Below are 14,895 nucleotides of genomic sequence, written 5' to 3' on the forward strand. Positions count from 1 at the left end.
TGACTCTCTCGGCTAAATCCCACTTGCCCGGGCAGATGAAGGAGTGTGAAAAAGTGAGAGGGGGAAGAGAGAGAGAGAGAGAGAGAAGGGGAAGAAAGGCAGGGGGTAGTGGAAGAGAGATAAAGTGGGAAGGAATCTGAGCTCTGTCTCCGAGCAACGCTCTGCGTGGCAGAGAGGGAAGGGGAGACAAGAGCGAGGGAGGGAGGGAGGGAGGGAGAGACAGACGCGGTGGGGGGGGGGGGGGGGGGGAGTGGATTGTCTCTGCATAGCAGCAAACTGCTCTGGGTCACCCGCCCTCTGCTGCATCCATGGCTTCAAGCCACAAGCTAGGTATACATTTACGTCTCTAAGGATGGAGGAGGGGGTATGGAGAAGGTAAAGATGAAAAAAAGCTTAATTGGGGATTACGGTGATGATACATGGGGGGAAATTAGGGAGTGGAAATGAGCCACACGACGAAAAGCGGAAAATTCGATCTTCAAGTTCACAACGCACTGCTGTTTTTGAGCAATTTGAAAATGTAAATGTCTTTGTTAGATTTTGTGAAAATCTGTGAAGCAATTGGAATATGTTTTTTAAGCAAATCTTCACCTATGACATGCCCAAAATATAGGTATGAGCTATTAGTTAGTGCCAGTGGTTGTTTTGGAAGGGTTTTAATTATACAGCATTACATGCTACTGAATGCTGTATCCACTTACAATACAGTACTACTACTACTATATACAGTACTACTCAACTGTATACGGTATACCCACTCCCACTCTGCACCAGTATAATTAGTCCCTGCATTCCACTCATGTTAATCACGATATGGACTACTGGCACTCTGAGACTGTAGCCACTAATGTAATGATGACCAAGTGTGTAGCCCATAAATAAAAGCCAGTGTCTACTATATTATAAGAGAGACATGCAAACTGGGTCCTCTAGTTAGTATCTGCTCTCTCCCTCTCACTTTATTTCTTTGAGTCTATCTTTTATGTTTTTATGCCACCGGAATTAACCAGTGACACCGTCCTAAATGAGGTAATCTATTCTACAGTATAGCAACTGTGTGCATGTGTGTGCATGTGCGTGTGTGCGTGTGCGTGTGTGCGTGTGCGTGTGTGTGTGTGCGTGTGTGTGTGTGTGTGCGTGTCTGTGTGTGCGTGTGTGTGTGTGTGTGTGTGTGTGTGTGTGTGTGTGTGTGTGTGTGTGTGTGTGTGTGTGTGTGTGTGTGTGTGTGTGTATGTGCATGCGTGCATGCAAGAGCAAAAGATTAGAAGAAGGAGAGAGCCTTACCTTCTCATATGGATCAGAGTCATAGTTGAGTCCAATCCCACAGTCGTCTGTGATCTCAGATAGATCCTCATCATCAAACTCCTCCAGACTGATATCGTGGGTTGGCCTGTAAAAACACAAGAGAAATATCATGTCATAAATATTCATATTACAGTATACATGCGCAACCAATCAATGGTGGATTTTCTTAATAATTATAGATTAATGTCCGCCTTGGTCCTGGGGATGACTCATGCAGGCTACTAAAGCAGGGGTTCTCAACGTTTTCGGCTATGGGGACCCCCGAAAATGCTTTGGCCATGTCTGGCTTGATTATTGATGCTGGTGCCGGTTTTAGAGAATTTGTAAAAACTAGACCTGTATGTGCCTGTTGGCCACCGGCCTATAGCAATGCAACTTGGGAACCTAATAATAATTGTCATAGCACCCATTTTAACTATCTGTCTGTGTCCCACATGGAGATCTCTGTATCTGCCAGTCTGCCTGTGTGTGAAGAGTGCAAACTGACTGAAAAGTGTGTGTTAATTAAAGTAATTTGCAGGTGTGGGGCTGCCATGGCAATCAATTGGCTGAGGCCATAGAAAAAAATATGGAAAAAGCGTTCTCCGGGTCTGATATGGACGTAAGATGAAGCCTGTCAGTAAATCGCCATCTTTCAAGATCCGTTTGGGCCCAGCTGGCCATTGGCTGGCCCAGACAACGGGACTTCCCCCCTTCTTCTTCGTTGGTTTTTATTTTGATTCAAGTGTGTGTGTGGGGGGGGTCCCGATCATAGACTGCAACGGTAGCCACGCCCCTCAGAACATACTCGACTTTATGGTCATTTCTTTAATAAATGGGACCATAATTTTCCAAAAAGAATATTATGACATGAGAAATGAGACTTTAAACTAGTGACTGGAAGCAGAAAGTATTCATGACCATGTTTATTAAGGTAATACAGTCTAGGTGAAGTTGGGCCCAAATACATGGACCTCTATGGAGATATGGGTTTTTTGGGCCCAATGACAGCGCAACAACAGGCCATTATATGAACTTTCATGAAGTCAGGATTTCTTACTGGCTTCAGACAATATTGGCTTCACTGCCCCCCTGGCTGAGGCAGAGGCTGGAAATTACACAGGTGAGGGGATTTAGGCTGATTAGGCCCACTGGCAGAGCCTGACCAGAGCCTTTTGTGGTGGTTCTGGAGAACCGTGGGATCAAAATTTAAATATTTAAATCAATTCGATTTTTTTATAGAAAAGTTTCTATTTGAGAACATTTATAAATACAAACCAAAGCAACTACCGGTATGCCACTTCACTGCCTTTCATATAAATACTGCGTAATGCAATCATATACAAATGTATCAAATACATTTTGGATAGATATACTGTATTTCTTTTAACTTTAATTGCACTCAACAAGCACACAAATATAGATGATTGATTAGTTGATCAGTTGATTAGTTGATTAGTTGATTAGTTGATTAGTTGATTAGTTGATTAGTTTCTATCTCATCTCTACATCATCAGTTCCAGGCAAGCTCTTTGCTCTACCAGCAGTTGGTTCTCACAATGTGTGAAACTTGAGAGAAATGCTGCATTGCAGCTTTCCCACCGAGGACAGCACACTCCACACTATATTACCTCGCAATGGAGACCATGCCATATACAGTAGGCTACAGACGGTGTTATCTAATCTATTTGCTAACCTGGGGCAAAACATATCCGTAAGAGTTTAACCTCCTAAGCTACACATGCACAGTACGGGGCTGTCCCGAACAGGCAGTGATGAAAAACTCAACCTGATCACACAGAAGGTGTTGTTTGGAGGGTATGGATGAGGAATCAACATCAATATCAAGTGTACTGTATGTGTCAACCATTGCAATAAGCCTAACCCTAATGCCCATATTCCTTTTGCAGAAAAAAGCTCATCTATAAGCTCACAACACGCTGGGTTGCAACATGTGTGTAGATTAGCTGTTTTCGGTGTAAAGGGAAAACAGGAGGGGGCCGTGTTTAGACCCCTGGGGGACACCTAGGGTTTAGGAAGTGGGCGGCAGTTAAAACTTGGCAAAGAGAATTAAGGGTAGAATTAATATTTCACTCCAATCATGGCATGTACAGTATACTAGCAAATGTTTAAAGCAGTAAATACAAATATCAAATCCAATTCTATCCAATCCAAATCCAATCTAAATTCATGTGGTTCCACACTTATTATTATTATTGTTATTTGTGTATCAACAGTGAAAACAGCACATTATAGGTATAAAAATGCTATTATTTTACATTCCACAGCCGAGAAGACAGATCACTCTGGCCACGTTCAGGTGTTTAAGCACTAGCAGATATCTGGTGTTGTTTAGACAGTTGCGTCCGCTCTCAAACAAGCACTTGCCTGGAAGCAAACTACACCTTCCCGAAAGTTATATTTACCTGCCAGGGGCAGGTGCCAGTGGGCAAGCCTTAGTGTCAACTGTCAACGCCTGCAAAATATCAAATATACAGTAGTGTTTAATATTAACAGTTTGATAAGACTATTAACAGTTTTTCAGTTTGATAAGACTGTGTGTTCAAGGTGCTGCTGATATTATCATTTTCCACTTGTGGAAAAGTTGAAGTCACGGTCATATCTCTAGGCTTGACCTTGCTGTTATTATGAATGTGGCGTTGTACCTGGAAACTAACTGTGCTGACGGGGCATTTTAGTAGATTTACAAACAAGGACATTCAAACTAAGTTTGAGCAAAAACAACTGGGATCACAGTCATACAGTACTCACTATACAATTTCCTTTTTCTTTTCTTTTTTTCCTGCTTTTTTAACATACATTTATTTTAGAAAGAGAAACGTTTCCAGGTGCTATATTATGGCGGTGTATATCACAACTATGGCAGCGTTAACAAGGGCCAACTTCCCTTCAGATGGTACATTTTGTATTAATGAAAGATTCAACAAACCCACCCGATACAGCAGGCCAGCGGTGCTCACACTTTTTTGACTTGTGAGCTACTTTCAAAATGACCCGCTCAAGATCTACCCACAAAATAGTTTTTCCCATTGCTGAAAATAGTTTAAAAAAAAATACCAGAATGTAGGCTACAGCTTTGGAAGAGCGGCGCTGGCATAACATAATAAGACAAACGCACTTACTTTTTACTTTTGTTTTTGTTTTTGTCTCTTTTCTTTTGTTGTATATACCGGTAACTTTGTAATGCTACTGACGTTTGTGCGCAACACAATGAAAACAGGAGTTCATGGCAAGAAAGCAAAATTTAGAAGCTTGTTCCACACACAGACAGCACACTCGTAGGGTCTCTCTTAGCTACTGTAATTTACAAACGGCACAGCCGTAGGGTCTCTCTTATCTTATTTACAGTACATGGGGTATCCGGATATTTACAAGCTTGTTTCCCAAATGGCACAACCTGTCCTGTCCATTCAGCTGAAATGGACAGGACATTATCACAAAGATGCATAAAGTGCTATATGTGTTAAAGGAGTGCTATATGTGTTATGTGCCTTCAAAGGCAAATAACATATTCAGAGTCGGAAAGAACACCTTTGCAGCTGATATGATTTGGGAGTTGATAAGGGTCTGATATGAAATAGTATATAAGGCCTGTTCTACGCCTGACTGAGGTGTATTCAACCTGGAGAGCTGTGAGATACAGGGGAGAAACATGAAGTGTCTTATTCTTCTTCTAGTCGGTGCGGTGTTTGCCGAGGGCATCCACAGGTAAGGAACTGCTTTATTTCTATATATTCTGAGTCCTCTACCTTTTTACGTGCCACTGGAAACGTTTGATACCAAACATATTTGTTTGTTTGTTGTGCCCTCTCTCCCAGGATTCCTCTGACCAAGCATAAGTCCATGCGCCAGGCACTGAGAGAGCAGGGCATCGAGGTGCCCTATCAGGATCCCGCTCTGAAGTACTACCCCCAGGGAAATGAGTTTGCTGGCTCCGCCAACATGTACATCAACAACTATGCTGATGTAAGAAGAAGAAAAAAGAAAATGTTCTAAATGTTTGGCATTTCCAAGAATCAGGAACCCTGACAGACTAGGACTAGGTTGATGACTGTACGGTCGGTCAAACACATACAGTATTACAGAGAATAATTAGCCAACCAAGTATACAAGATGTGTAGTTTTCCTTCGTCTGTCTGCCATATCCCTAACACGTGTGTTGTGCTCCCACCAGACCACCTACTATGGACCCATCAGCATTGGGACCCCCCCTCAGTCCTTCCAGGTGCTGTTTGACACTGGATCTTCCAACCTGTGGGTTGACTCCGTTAAGTGCAACACTCAGGCCTGCAGTGAGTACAAACTGTATTGGAAATGCTGAAACCAATCAAAATAAGCCCACGAGCATCTATAACTTTGAACTTCAAAACATGTTCATGTGCATGTTATCAGAAAGTTGGAAACTGTTGGACTCAGATTAGAGAACTTGTATTTCTGTCATTGCGTAAAGACATGCATGCTGTCCATTATTGGACTTTGATGAGCATTGGCTAACGTGCAGAGAGAGGGTCATGGAATTTGCATGTTGAAATGAATTACAAGAATACCAACAGGCTCTGTGGTTCATGTGACGGGAGATATACAACTGATCTCCTGACTTAATTCAGCCAGTCTGTATAGTAGCCTGTTTGGTGGAGAGCTACCTTTTTGATAATTCTGACCTCTGCTATTTCCAGACACCCACACCAAGTTCAACCCCCAGCAGTCCTCTACCTACTCTGCCAACGGCCAGACTTTCTACCTGCCCTATGGAGCTGGAAGCCTTTCTGGAGTTTTCGGATATGACACCGTCAATGTGAGTTTAAGTAACCATGGATATCTGTCGTAACTAAACTCCACAGAGGACAAAAGGGTGTCTGTTCCAGAGATTCACAATTTCACAAATATAGACTGATACTGCCACTGTAATCACACACACTGGGCATTAATTAAAAAATAAGCTTAAATTATCTGAACATTCCACTAGTATTAATGCAATATATTCATAAAAGTATAACAACGAAATCAGTTCAACAAAATTAGTGTAGCCGAGTAGCCCTGACTGAAGTCCGGAAGCCTAATAACTCCCGTGACCAGGGAGGTTTCCTCTTGACAGGGTGTTTAGATGTTACATTTAGCACTTCTGTACCCGACTGAATCCCTTCGATCTTGATGTTGTTAGTTGTTTACTTTGTGATGTGTATTGTGTACCCTATAGATCGGCGGCATTGTGATCACCAACCAAGAGGTTGGTCTGAGCACTAACGAGCCAGGTCAGAACTTTGTTGTGGCCAAGTTTGATGGTATCATGGGCCTGGCCTACCCCTCTATCTCAGCCGGAGGAGAGACCCCCGTCATGGACAACATGATCAATCAAAACCTGCTGAATAACAACATTTTCGCTTTCTACCTCTCCAGGTATCCAAGCAGCATGCACTGTACACAAAATTAACAGTGCTCTTAAGTAAAACACATAATATAACATCATATACAATACACACCACACCTGCCATAACAATGACACAAGCTGTGGGATGTTGTCTTGTCCAGGGGAGGACAGCAGGGCAGCGAGCTGTCCTTTGGAGGAGTGGACCAGAGCAAGTACCAGGGCCAGATCTACTGGACTCCTGTCACTTCCGAAACCTACTGGCAGATTGGTGTTGATGGGTTTGTACTGTTTTAATTTTCCCATAAGATTCCATCAGAATGAACAGCAGGCAAACATGTCTGCTTGAATGCTACAGTATAGTGTTGTGCTCTCTAGAATCTAGATTAGACGTTACTTGTACAGTATATTTTCGCTCACATGTTCCTTTGAGCGTTCTCCACCATTGTGCATTCTATTTCTAATGGCATTCCAATGGATGTGGTGCCCTGCAGATTCGCAATTAATGGCCAGCAGACAGGCTGGTGCTCTTCGGGCTGCCAGGCCATCGTTGACACTGGTACCTCCCAGCTGACTGCCCCTCGCCAGGTGATTGGAGACATCATGCAGGCCATTGGAGCCCAGCAGGGCCAGTATGGAATGGTAAGGACACGCACGGAAGAATGACACTATTATATTAGATTTCCTTCGTCATCCTTGTAATGGTAGGAGCACACTTACATTCTAAACATGGTGGTGAGGTTGTTTTTTTATATAACCCTGACCTGATGATGTCATAATCTTGCTTTCCAGAACACGGTGAACTGCAACGAGGTGTACAACCTGCCAACTCTCACCTTCGTCATCAGCGGGGTCTCCTTCCCTCTGCCTCCCTCTGCTTACATCCAGCAGGTAAGTTCTCTGTTTGTGTGAGCGCATGCATGCATGCAAGCCAACACATAATACATCTGGAAAACTCACATCTTATCCTGTCTCCATCTGTATCTGTAGCACTACCAGAATGGATACCAGACGTGTATGGTGGGCATCAGCGCCACCTATCTGCCCTCTCGTACCGGACAGCCACTGTGGATCCTTGGCGATGTGTTCCTCAGGGAGTACTACTCCGTTTACGACCGCACCAACAACCGTCTTGGCTTCGCCACAGCTGCTTAAACGTCACTGCTGTTACCTGACCGTACACCCGAAACCTGCCCGGATAATGATAACTGTGTTCATGTCTAATCAATATCACATATCTAGTTTGATGATACCTAAGCTAATGTATGAACTTCTTGCCATTCAAGATCTGGCAATTGCTGAAACTTTCCTTTGGAGAGGCTTTGTGGGTAGGTTACAAGAATACCAAGTTGCCTTTCAAACAATCTGTGCTGTGTTGATAATGAGTCTGAACCATCTGAAGACAATGATGAATGTTCAGTTTGAGGCTTGAGTAAGCTATTTATAATTTGGTAAACAAAAATATGTTGATTTGTTCTGATTTGTTGAATGAAAGCACACATTTATTGATGAGAAATAAACCGATTACAAATCCAACCACTGGTGTCCTTTTAATTCCTTTAAATAATCAGGTTGGAAAATAAAATGAGTATAAACTGTATATTGTAGTTTACGTAGAGTTTCACTCCCATCAGACCTGTATGCTAGGCCATCCACAGCGTAGTGCAAATATTTGTCATATATAGAATGTCTATTCAATTATATAAAACAAAAGGTAGAGCAAACATTTAAAGTTTTAATATTCTAATATGTAAAAAAGAATATCATGGGGACTTCTACCTTAGGGAACTTCTCGTGTGTGTGTGTGTGTGTGTGTGTGTGTGTGTGTGTGTGTGTGTGTGTGTGTGTGTGTGCGTGTGCGTGTGTGCACGTGCATGTTTGTGTGCGTGTTTATTATTAACACTAATCAATGCAGTGTGAATTCATTTTTCTGACTATCAGTAAAGCGAGTATCAAAGTGACAGTGAGTCCATGGCTGAGGGCATTTTTTAGCACAGCAGGCCGAGGTAGGGGCATCCCTCAAAACCAAATAAACGCTGCAGACGTGGAAAACAAGATGCACTACAGCTAACGGATGCGGTACTCTCATACTCTCCAAAAAGAAACGGACTGCACTACTCTCTGTTGTCAAAATGCCTTTCATTTGTTCCTACTACTACTGTTAGACAATTTGACAGAATCATTTTCACGTCTTTCAACAATCCATACGGTAGACTCTAAAATGTATAATCCCATAGAGAATTATTATTGAAAAAATATCTTAATGTTCTAAGACACTGAAGGCATATTCTGTCTTTTTGAAGGCGACATGATGAATTGTATGAGTTCAAGACTTCAATGAAAAAGATCCCAACTTGAAGTTTACTGTAGTGTAGATTATGCTTGGGATAGAGTTTCCCAGATGTGGAGGTGCAGAGGGACCAAAACATTGAAAAGGTAAGGGATTCAGTAGTGAAATATTTCTACATTAAAGTCATGTCTAACTTTAATGTTCTGAGAGTAGTGACATGACTAAACAACAAGTCTCCATCCTTCTCATTTTTCCCCCATAGATGCCATATCCCTACACCAAATGTATTGGTGTAATGCCTCGACATTGTCAAGTAATTATGATGAAATGTGACCACACGTGTGATTCCAGCCTGCCTGTGTGTGTCTGTGTGTTCTGTTGTCTCCATGTCGCAATAACACGCGTGTGTGTGTGTCACTGTGTGTGTATATGCACGCACGCACGCACGCACGCACACACACACACACACACACACACACACACACACACACACACACACACACACACACACACACACACACACACACACACTCACATTTAACATATTTCTCTGCGTTCACATTTAACAATGTTATGCACAAACTCTACTATGCATAATAGTAGATGCACAAACTTGGAAAACTCAACAAGTGCTTCAGGATACAGATCACGGGTACAGGAAGCATCTCCTCCTCCATATTTGGTGACTGGCAATTATTGCAGACACTGAACAGCATTTTGCCAATGCCTTGGGCGATCCTGCAGGCCTCTAACAACTGATTTATATGGACATTACAGAGGCTTTCAAATATGAACACGCACGCACGCACGAACAGTCAAAATTGGCAGCGTTTGTCCTGGAATCTGCTGATTAAATTATGGGATATCTATATAAGATTGGCCTGGATAAGTCATTGTGGTCACTGCTGGGGCACTACTGGGGCTCATCTTCCTGGGAGCATGAATATGTTCAGCAAGTTGCATGGCAATCTGCCCATGATACTTTCGATACCCATGACTTGTAAATGGAAGGTTTGGCCTAAAGGAGGTGCTATAATAGAAGACAGGTCATGCGGGGAACCAAAATCAACAGGGTTCATCCAATTGGCAATTCTATTTTATGCATATTAATATAATTGGTCCTCATTAATGCTCATGATATGGTACCATTTTATTTATTAGTGAGGACCACTTAAAAGATAGATTGAAAATGGGTGAAGTCGGCCTGGTCCAGGCACCTTGGCTGCACAATGACAGTGTGTCACGGGTTTGAGTCCCGGTCCCGACAAACTTTGCTGTGTGTCTTCCCCCCATCTCTCTCCCCGTTTCCTGTCAAGCTACTGTATATCTATCAACCAGTAAGACACCTGAGGGCGAGAAGCGTGCACGCATCTGCCTGGGTGACAGAAGACTGCTGGGCGAGCGCTGGTGCTTTGGCATGGGGGGTATAAGATCTTAATTTTTGGGCCTGTTGAGAACTCTAGTTTTCGCCGGCTGCCGGGCACGGCTGCACTAATAACTTTGGGGCGGGCCCGTCTAAAGTTTAAATGGACAGCTATCAGTCAAAAGGGAGACATCGATGGGGATGGGGAAGGATCAACATATGGAATGTCAGAACAGGTCAGCTCCATATATGGAGATCTAAGGGTTTGAGGTCAGATGTAGGATTGCTGGACAATATTGATGACATCAGGGATCTCCAAAAATGGGCTTAATATTGATGACATCAGGGATCTCCATTCCTGAATTTATAAAAGGGTGAATTGTCCTTTAAGCGGATGGAGAGAAATTGAGAAATGGTTGGAGATAAAGCAGAATTTCATTTTAGAGGGGGTACTGCAGCTGTGTATAGCAAATGATTATTGACTGTTCAAACAGAGATGGGTAGAGAGAGAGAGAGAGAGAGAGAGAGAGAGAGAGAGAGAGAGAGAGAGAGAGAGAGAGAGAGAGAGAGAGAGAGAGAGAGAGAGAGAGAGAGAGAGAGAGACCCATCTAAGCACAGTGCTCATTGCCAATCATGTTAATATCCTGTGCATTCATTGTTAAACCATTCTCACTGTACTCGGCCTCTTCTGCTTTTCTCATTTTATACTGCTGTATTTCCAGACTCCATTTTGTTTATCTACTCATCTGCTAAGTGCTGGAGCTCAAGCTCTCCCCCAGCCCTGCAATGCGTGTCACACCAGAATATGTCCCCATTTCCCCAAATTCCCTCTCACTGCAAAACAGGAGAATGTGTGTCAGGGACACACATTGCCTTTAAACACTGTAAACCCCAGACTGACCCCATGTCCAATAAAAGGACCACTGTCACCACTCCCTCCTCTTACTGCCTCTACCACTATTCACTATTTCCAAAGGAGGTGCACACGTGATGCTACTGTAGTTCCCTGTGCTAATCCATTCCTTCAGTAAGCCTGAGAGTGATAAGGCAGCTGTAAGTACAATTTCCGGGTGGATTTGGTGAAAGTAATTCCTGTGACATATCAATTATAATATACATACAGTATATTGACCAATATATTGACCCCTTTTTCTGTTCTATTGTTTTTAAATGTGCTTTAAAATTGGATTGGATTTGCAATTTTATAGACAACTTTTGCTTAGGGTGTGTAGAGACACAAGAAGCTGTGGTTCTGCAGACATTGCAGCTGAAAGTTTTAGGCCAGGTACTGTTGGTGGTGACATTGTGGTCTCGCGACAATCCATATTTTCATAATATTCATAATAATTAGGACATTTTGGTCACTGTGTTTATTCAAGGATCATGGGTGAGAAGATGTCTGTCTGAGAGCAATCGCCTCAGAGGTTCCCATGCAGGCTTGGTGTAGTGTTGGTGAGGTGACAAAATGACCATTCTATTGTCTTAAGGAACCTTTTGAGATGCCTCTGAGATACCAAATATTTACCAAATGATCTTTCACTCTGTATGTAAAGTCTGTAACTCCACCCTTCCTGAATTCAACTCTGTTTGATGTAAACGGTATATCTGGTCTTGAAAATGCAATGATTCAGTAGTCTTAGCTGGCTGGCCACCACGGTCAGGTCAGTTTGCTGCGCTCCCGTGGGCCGACCATGGCCACGGGAAGCTATGCTATTTTGCAACTCTGTATTTGAAATAAATACAACTGCGATTGGGACTGTCAGTTCATCTCTCTGCCTGTTTTTCTTTGTCTGATGCTTTGATGACATGGTTTTCCACTAGTCTACTGTCTACAGTTTGTTTTTGAGAACTCCATTCTTCTCTAGTTTGTTAGTCAGTCTGTATAGAAAATACAGTCAGTACAGTATAGTATGTGTTTATTTCTCCTGCTTAGTTTTTTCCCAAAGTCACAGTGCGTGGACCATGCCTGTCATGAAATATAATGTCTCCAGGTACTGCTTACAACCAGCAGTGATGGCATTGACATTCCTACAGCCCACCTCTGTGTGAGATATTTCATAAATTATAAGTCAGTAAAAGACCCTGAGGCCTCACAGCTGGAGAGAGGTGCACCAGAATAATAGTCTCCAAAATATCGCCTTTGTATCCATTTCCATCTATTTTGCCTTGTAACAGACTGCAAAAGAACAGAGACTAATGCCGGAAGAGAGCAAATCTGTGTCACCTTGACAACACTGGCCTTGCATGTTGTGGCCTGGGGAATGTTATTGTGGCAGCACTAGCACAGTCAGATTCATAGCAGTCGCTCAGAGTCCTGCTGGAATGGCTGTGAGTCATTGAATAATACCAAAACACAGTCCTCTCTCTCCCTCCATCCCTCTTCCATTATCATCTGTGCCTTTCTCTTGTGTGCACTCACTGTATAGCCACCTACACATGCAGGCACACACAAGTACTGTAACGGTAACGTGTCACAACATTACTTGAGAAGACAACGGAATTAATGCATTCTCAAAAAATCAAGAGAATGTGTTGGATTTCATAGCAGGGAACTGAGGGAAGATGTTTAAGAAGGCTAACCAAGGTGTGAAACTCAATGACACAATTCATTCCGCATCATCAGTGCCCATACCCTGGGTGGGGTTGGCAAAAGGTCCTTTCTGTGTGGAGTTTGCATGTTCTCCCCGTACCCTCACAAAAAACGAATTAATCTAACTAATCCTGGTCTATATTCCGCCTCCCCCTGGCCAACCGGGGCACCTGATGGAGGTGAAAGGAACTGGTTGGAATAACCAGTTCCTTTCACACGCTACGTCCAACCGGGTAAACTCCCCCCCTGTCAGGTGAAAAGAAGCGGCTTGGACTCCTCATGCATAGAAGGAAGCACGAGGTCAGTCCGTTGCTCTCCCCAGGTTGGTAGAGGGAGTATAGTGCCCAGGATTACATTAGATAATTGACACTGGGTGAAAAAAATGGGTTGCAAAATCGTGGGATAAAGTTTTGTTAAAAAACAAATGTGTGGACGCATATACACACACAATTGCTGGTACCCAGGTTTCATATAATACATATACTGCTATTGGTGTGTGAGAGAGAGAGAGAGAGAGAGAGAGAGAGAGAGAGAGAGAGAGAGAGAGAGAGAGAGATTGACTGATACCGCACACTCTGCACAGGGTGGTGAGAGAGAGAGAGCCTGTGTGTTTGATTTAAGCTTCTTACCTCATACGGTAACTATGGCAACCACCACCCCACCCATTCTGTCACTCCCTCAGCATCCAGCTGGCTTCAAAGTAACAATGCAAATTTAAGTAACAAAGCAAAACTGTTGGATTAAATGATTATACTAAGGCCACAGGACAATCACACAATAACTACAGTATATTGTATGCATTGCTGTCCCCTAGTGGTTCTTTCCTTAAAGATTTTTGTACTTTTTCTGTTTTGCATGTGTCTATGGAGTTAGCATTACTCTAATAGACCCTTAGGTGTGGTTGTAATATTCAAATATGTCTTCCCTGTGTATTTTTGGTTTGTTCCTGAAAACTGAAAGCCTTTGAGTCAAAAGGCCCGATCGAAATAACACAATTTTAGTAACATCATAACCTAGTATAACCCCTCCCCTAACCCCTCCACATTATCATACAACAACAGCTGTGGGCGAGGTTTAAGTTCAGGTGGGTGGTGCCACGATAAAAAACATGTATACTTAATGAACTGGTGGGTGTGACTGTGACCACATAAAACATAATTTTAACACTTTCTGTACACTTTTTGGTGTCATTGCTGCATTTAGTGCCGGTTGTTTTCATGAAGACAGGAGAGTGAGTGCTGTTGATGTTCATCTTCTGTGATACAGTAACTTCATATTAATCATCCCATCATGTTTCTGAATCATCTGTAAGTTATCTCTAAGGACTCACTCTACTCTAGAGAAAAAGAAACTGAAATGAAAACTATACATTTCTATTGAGTTGCTAAATAAATAAAGAAGGGAAATAATGTTGTCGATGTGCTATGTTTCTTGTGATATCAGGTAGCAACAGGGACCTAGAAACATTCCTATAATAGTGATGTTAGGCAACTGGTAGTCTCTCAAGACAGACTGTTGACTCACGCTGGCGCTGTTTTCCCTTTGTTTTGCCAATGGGTACCCAGATTGGGCAGCTGGTAGAGAGACCTTTACATTTCAACAATTTCGGTTCCTTAACGATTCTCTCTTAACAGTTCGATTCCTTAACGGTTCCCATTCTAGTATAGTGGGTTCCAAATTAAACCATACAGGACTATAACTCATGCAGTTATGGTGGTCCTTGAAATTACAATGTTTGAGAACCACTGGTATAGTAATTGTATAGCAGACATGAAGTCCACATACCAGCTGTGACAGTGTGCTAAAAACCGGTTCCAGCTCCTCAATGTTGGATCCAATTCCTCCGATTCCCACGGTTCCGGATCCCAACAACTGACACACTACACTACTGTCATTCTCAATCCCCACAGGCCTTTGAAGTTCTGAAGAGAGTACAGGAGATGTTAGATAAACTTGCAGCTACATAAGAACTCTGTTGTTGT

The 14,895-nt window shown here is 42.8% G+C and overlaps 2 protein-coding genes across 2 annotated transcripts in view; one reads left to right on the top strand and one right to left on the bottom strand.

Annotated features, from left to right (window-relative positions):
• mapk8ip2 (mitogen-activated protein kinase 8 interacting protein 2) overlaps positions 1-14,895 on the bottom strand; it is a gene marked incomplete at its 5' end in the record, with an annotated part of 39,585 nt that overhangs the window by 19,040 nt on the left and 5,650 nt on the right. The window contains one exon of the mRNA XM_083763467.1: positions 1,285-1,390. Coding sequence (XP_083619593.1) covers positions 1,285-1,390 — 106 coding nt within the window. The remainder of the gene's footprint in view (positions 1-1,284; positions 1,391-14,895) is intronic.
• Positions 4,958-7,825, top strand: LOC310857037 (gastricsin-like; the record flags this gene model as incomplete). The annotated part of the gene is made up of 9 exons (XM_083762633.1): positions 4,958-5,013; positions 5,124-5,271; positions 5,480-5,597; positions 5,982-6,100; positions 6,503-6,702; positions 6,835-6,951; positions 7,165-7,312; positions 7,463-7,561; positions 7,661-7,825. The coding sequence occupies 9 exons, from the start codon at positions 4,958-4,960 to the stop codon at positions 7,823-7,825; spliced, it is 1,170 nt and encodes a 389-aa protein (XP_083618759.1).

This window comes from Protomyctophum parallelum, assembly GCF_964188405.1.
Source record: "Protomyctophum parallelum genome assembly, chromosome: 4".
NCBI classification, from domain to species: domain Eukaryota; kingdom Metazoa; phylum Chordata; class Actinopteri; order Myctophiformes; family Myctophidae; genus Protomyctophum; species Protomyctophum parallelum.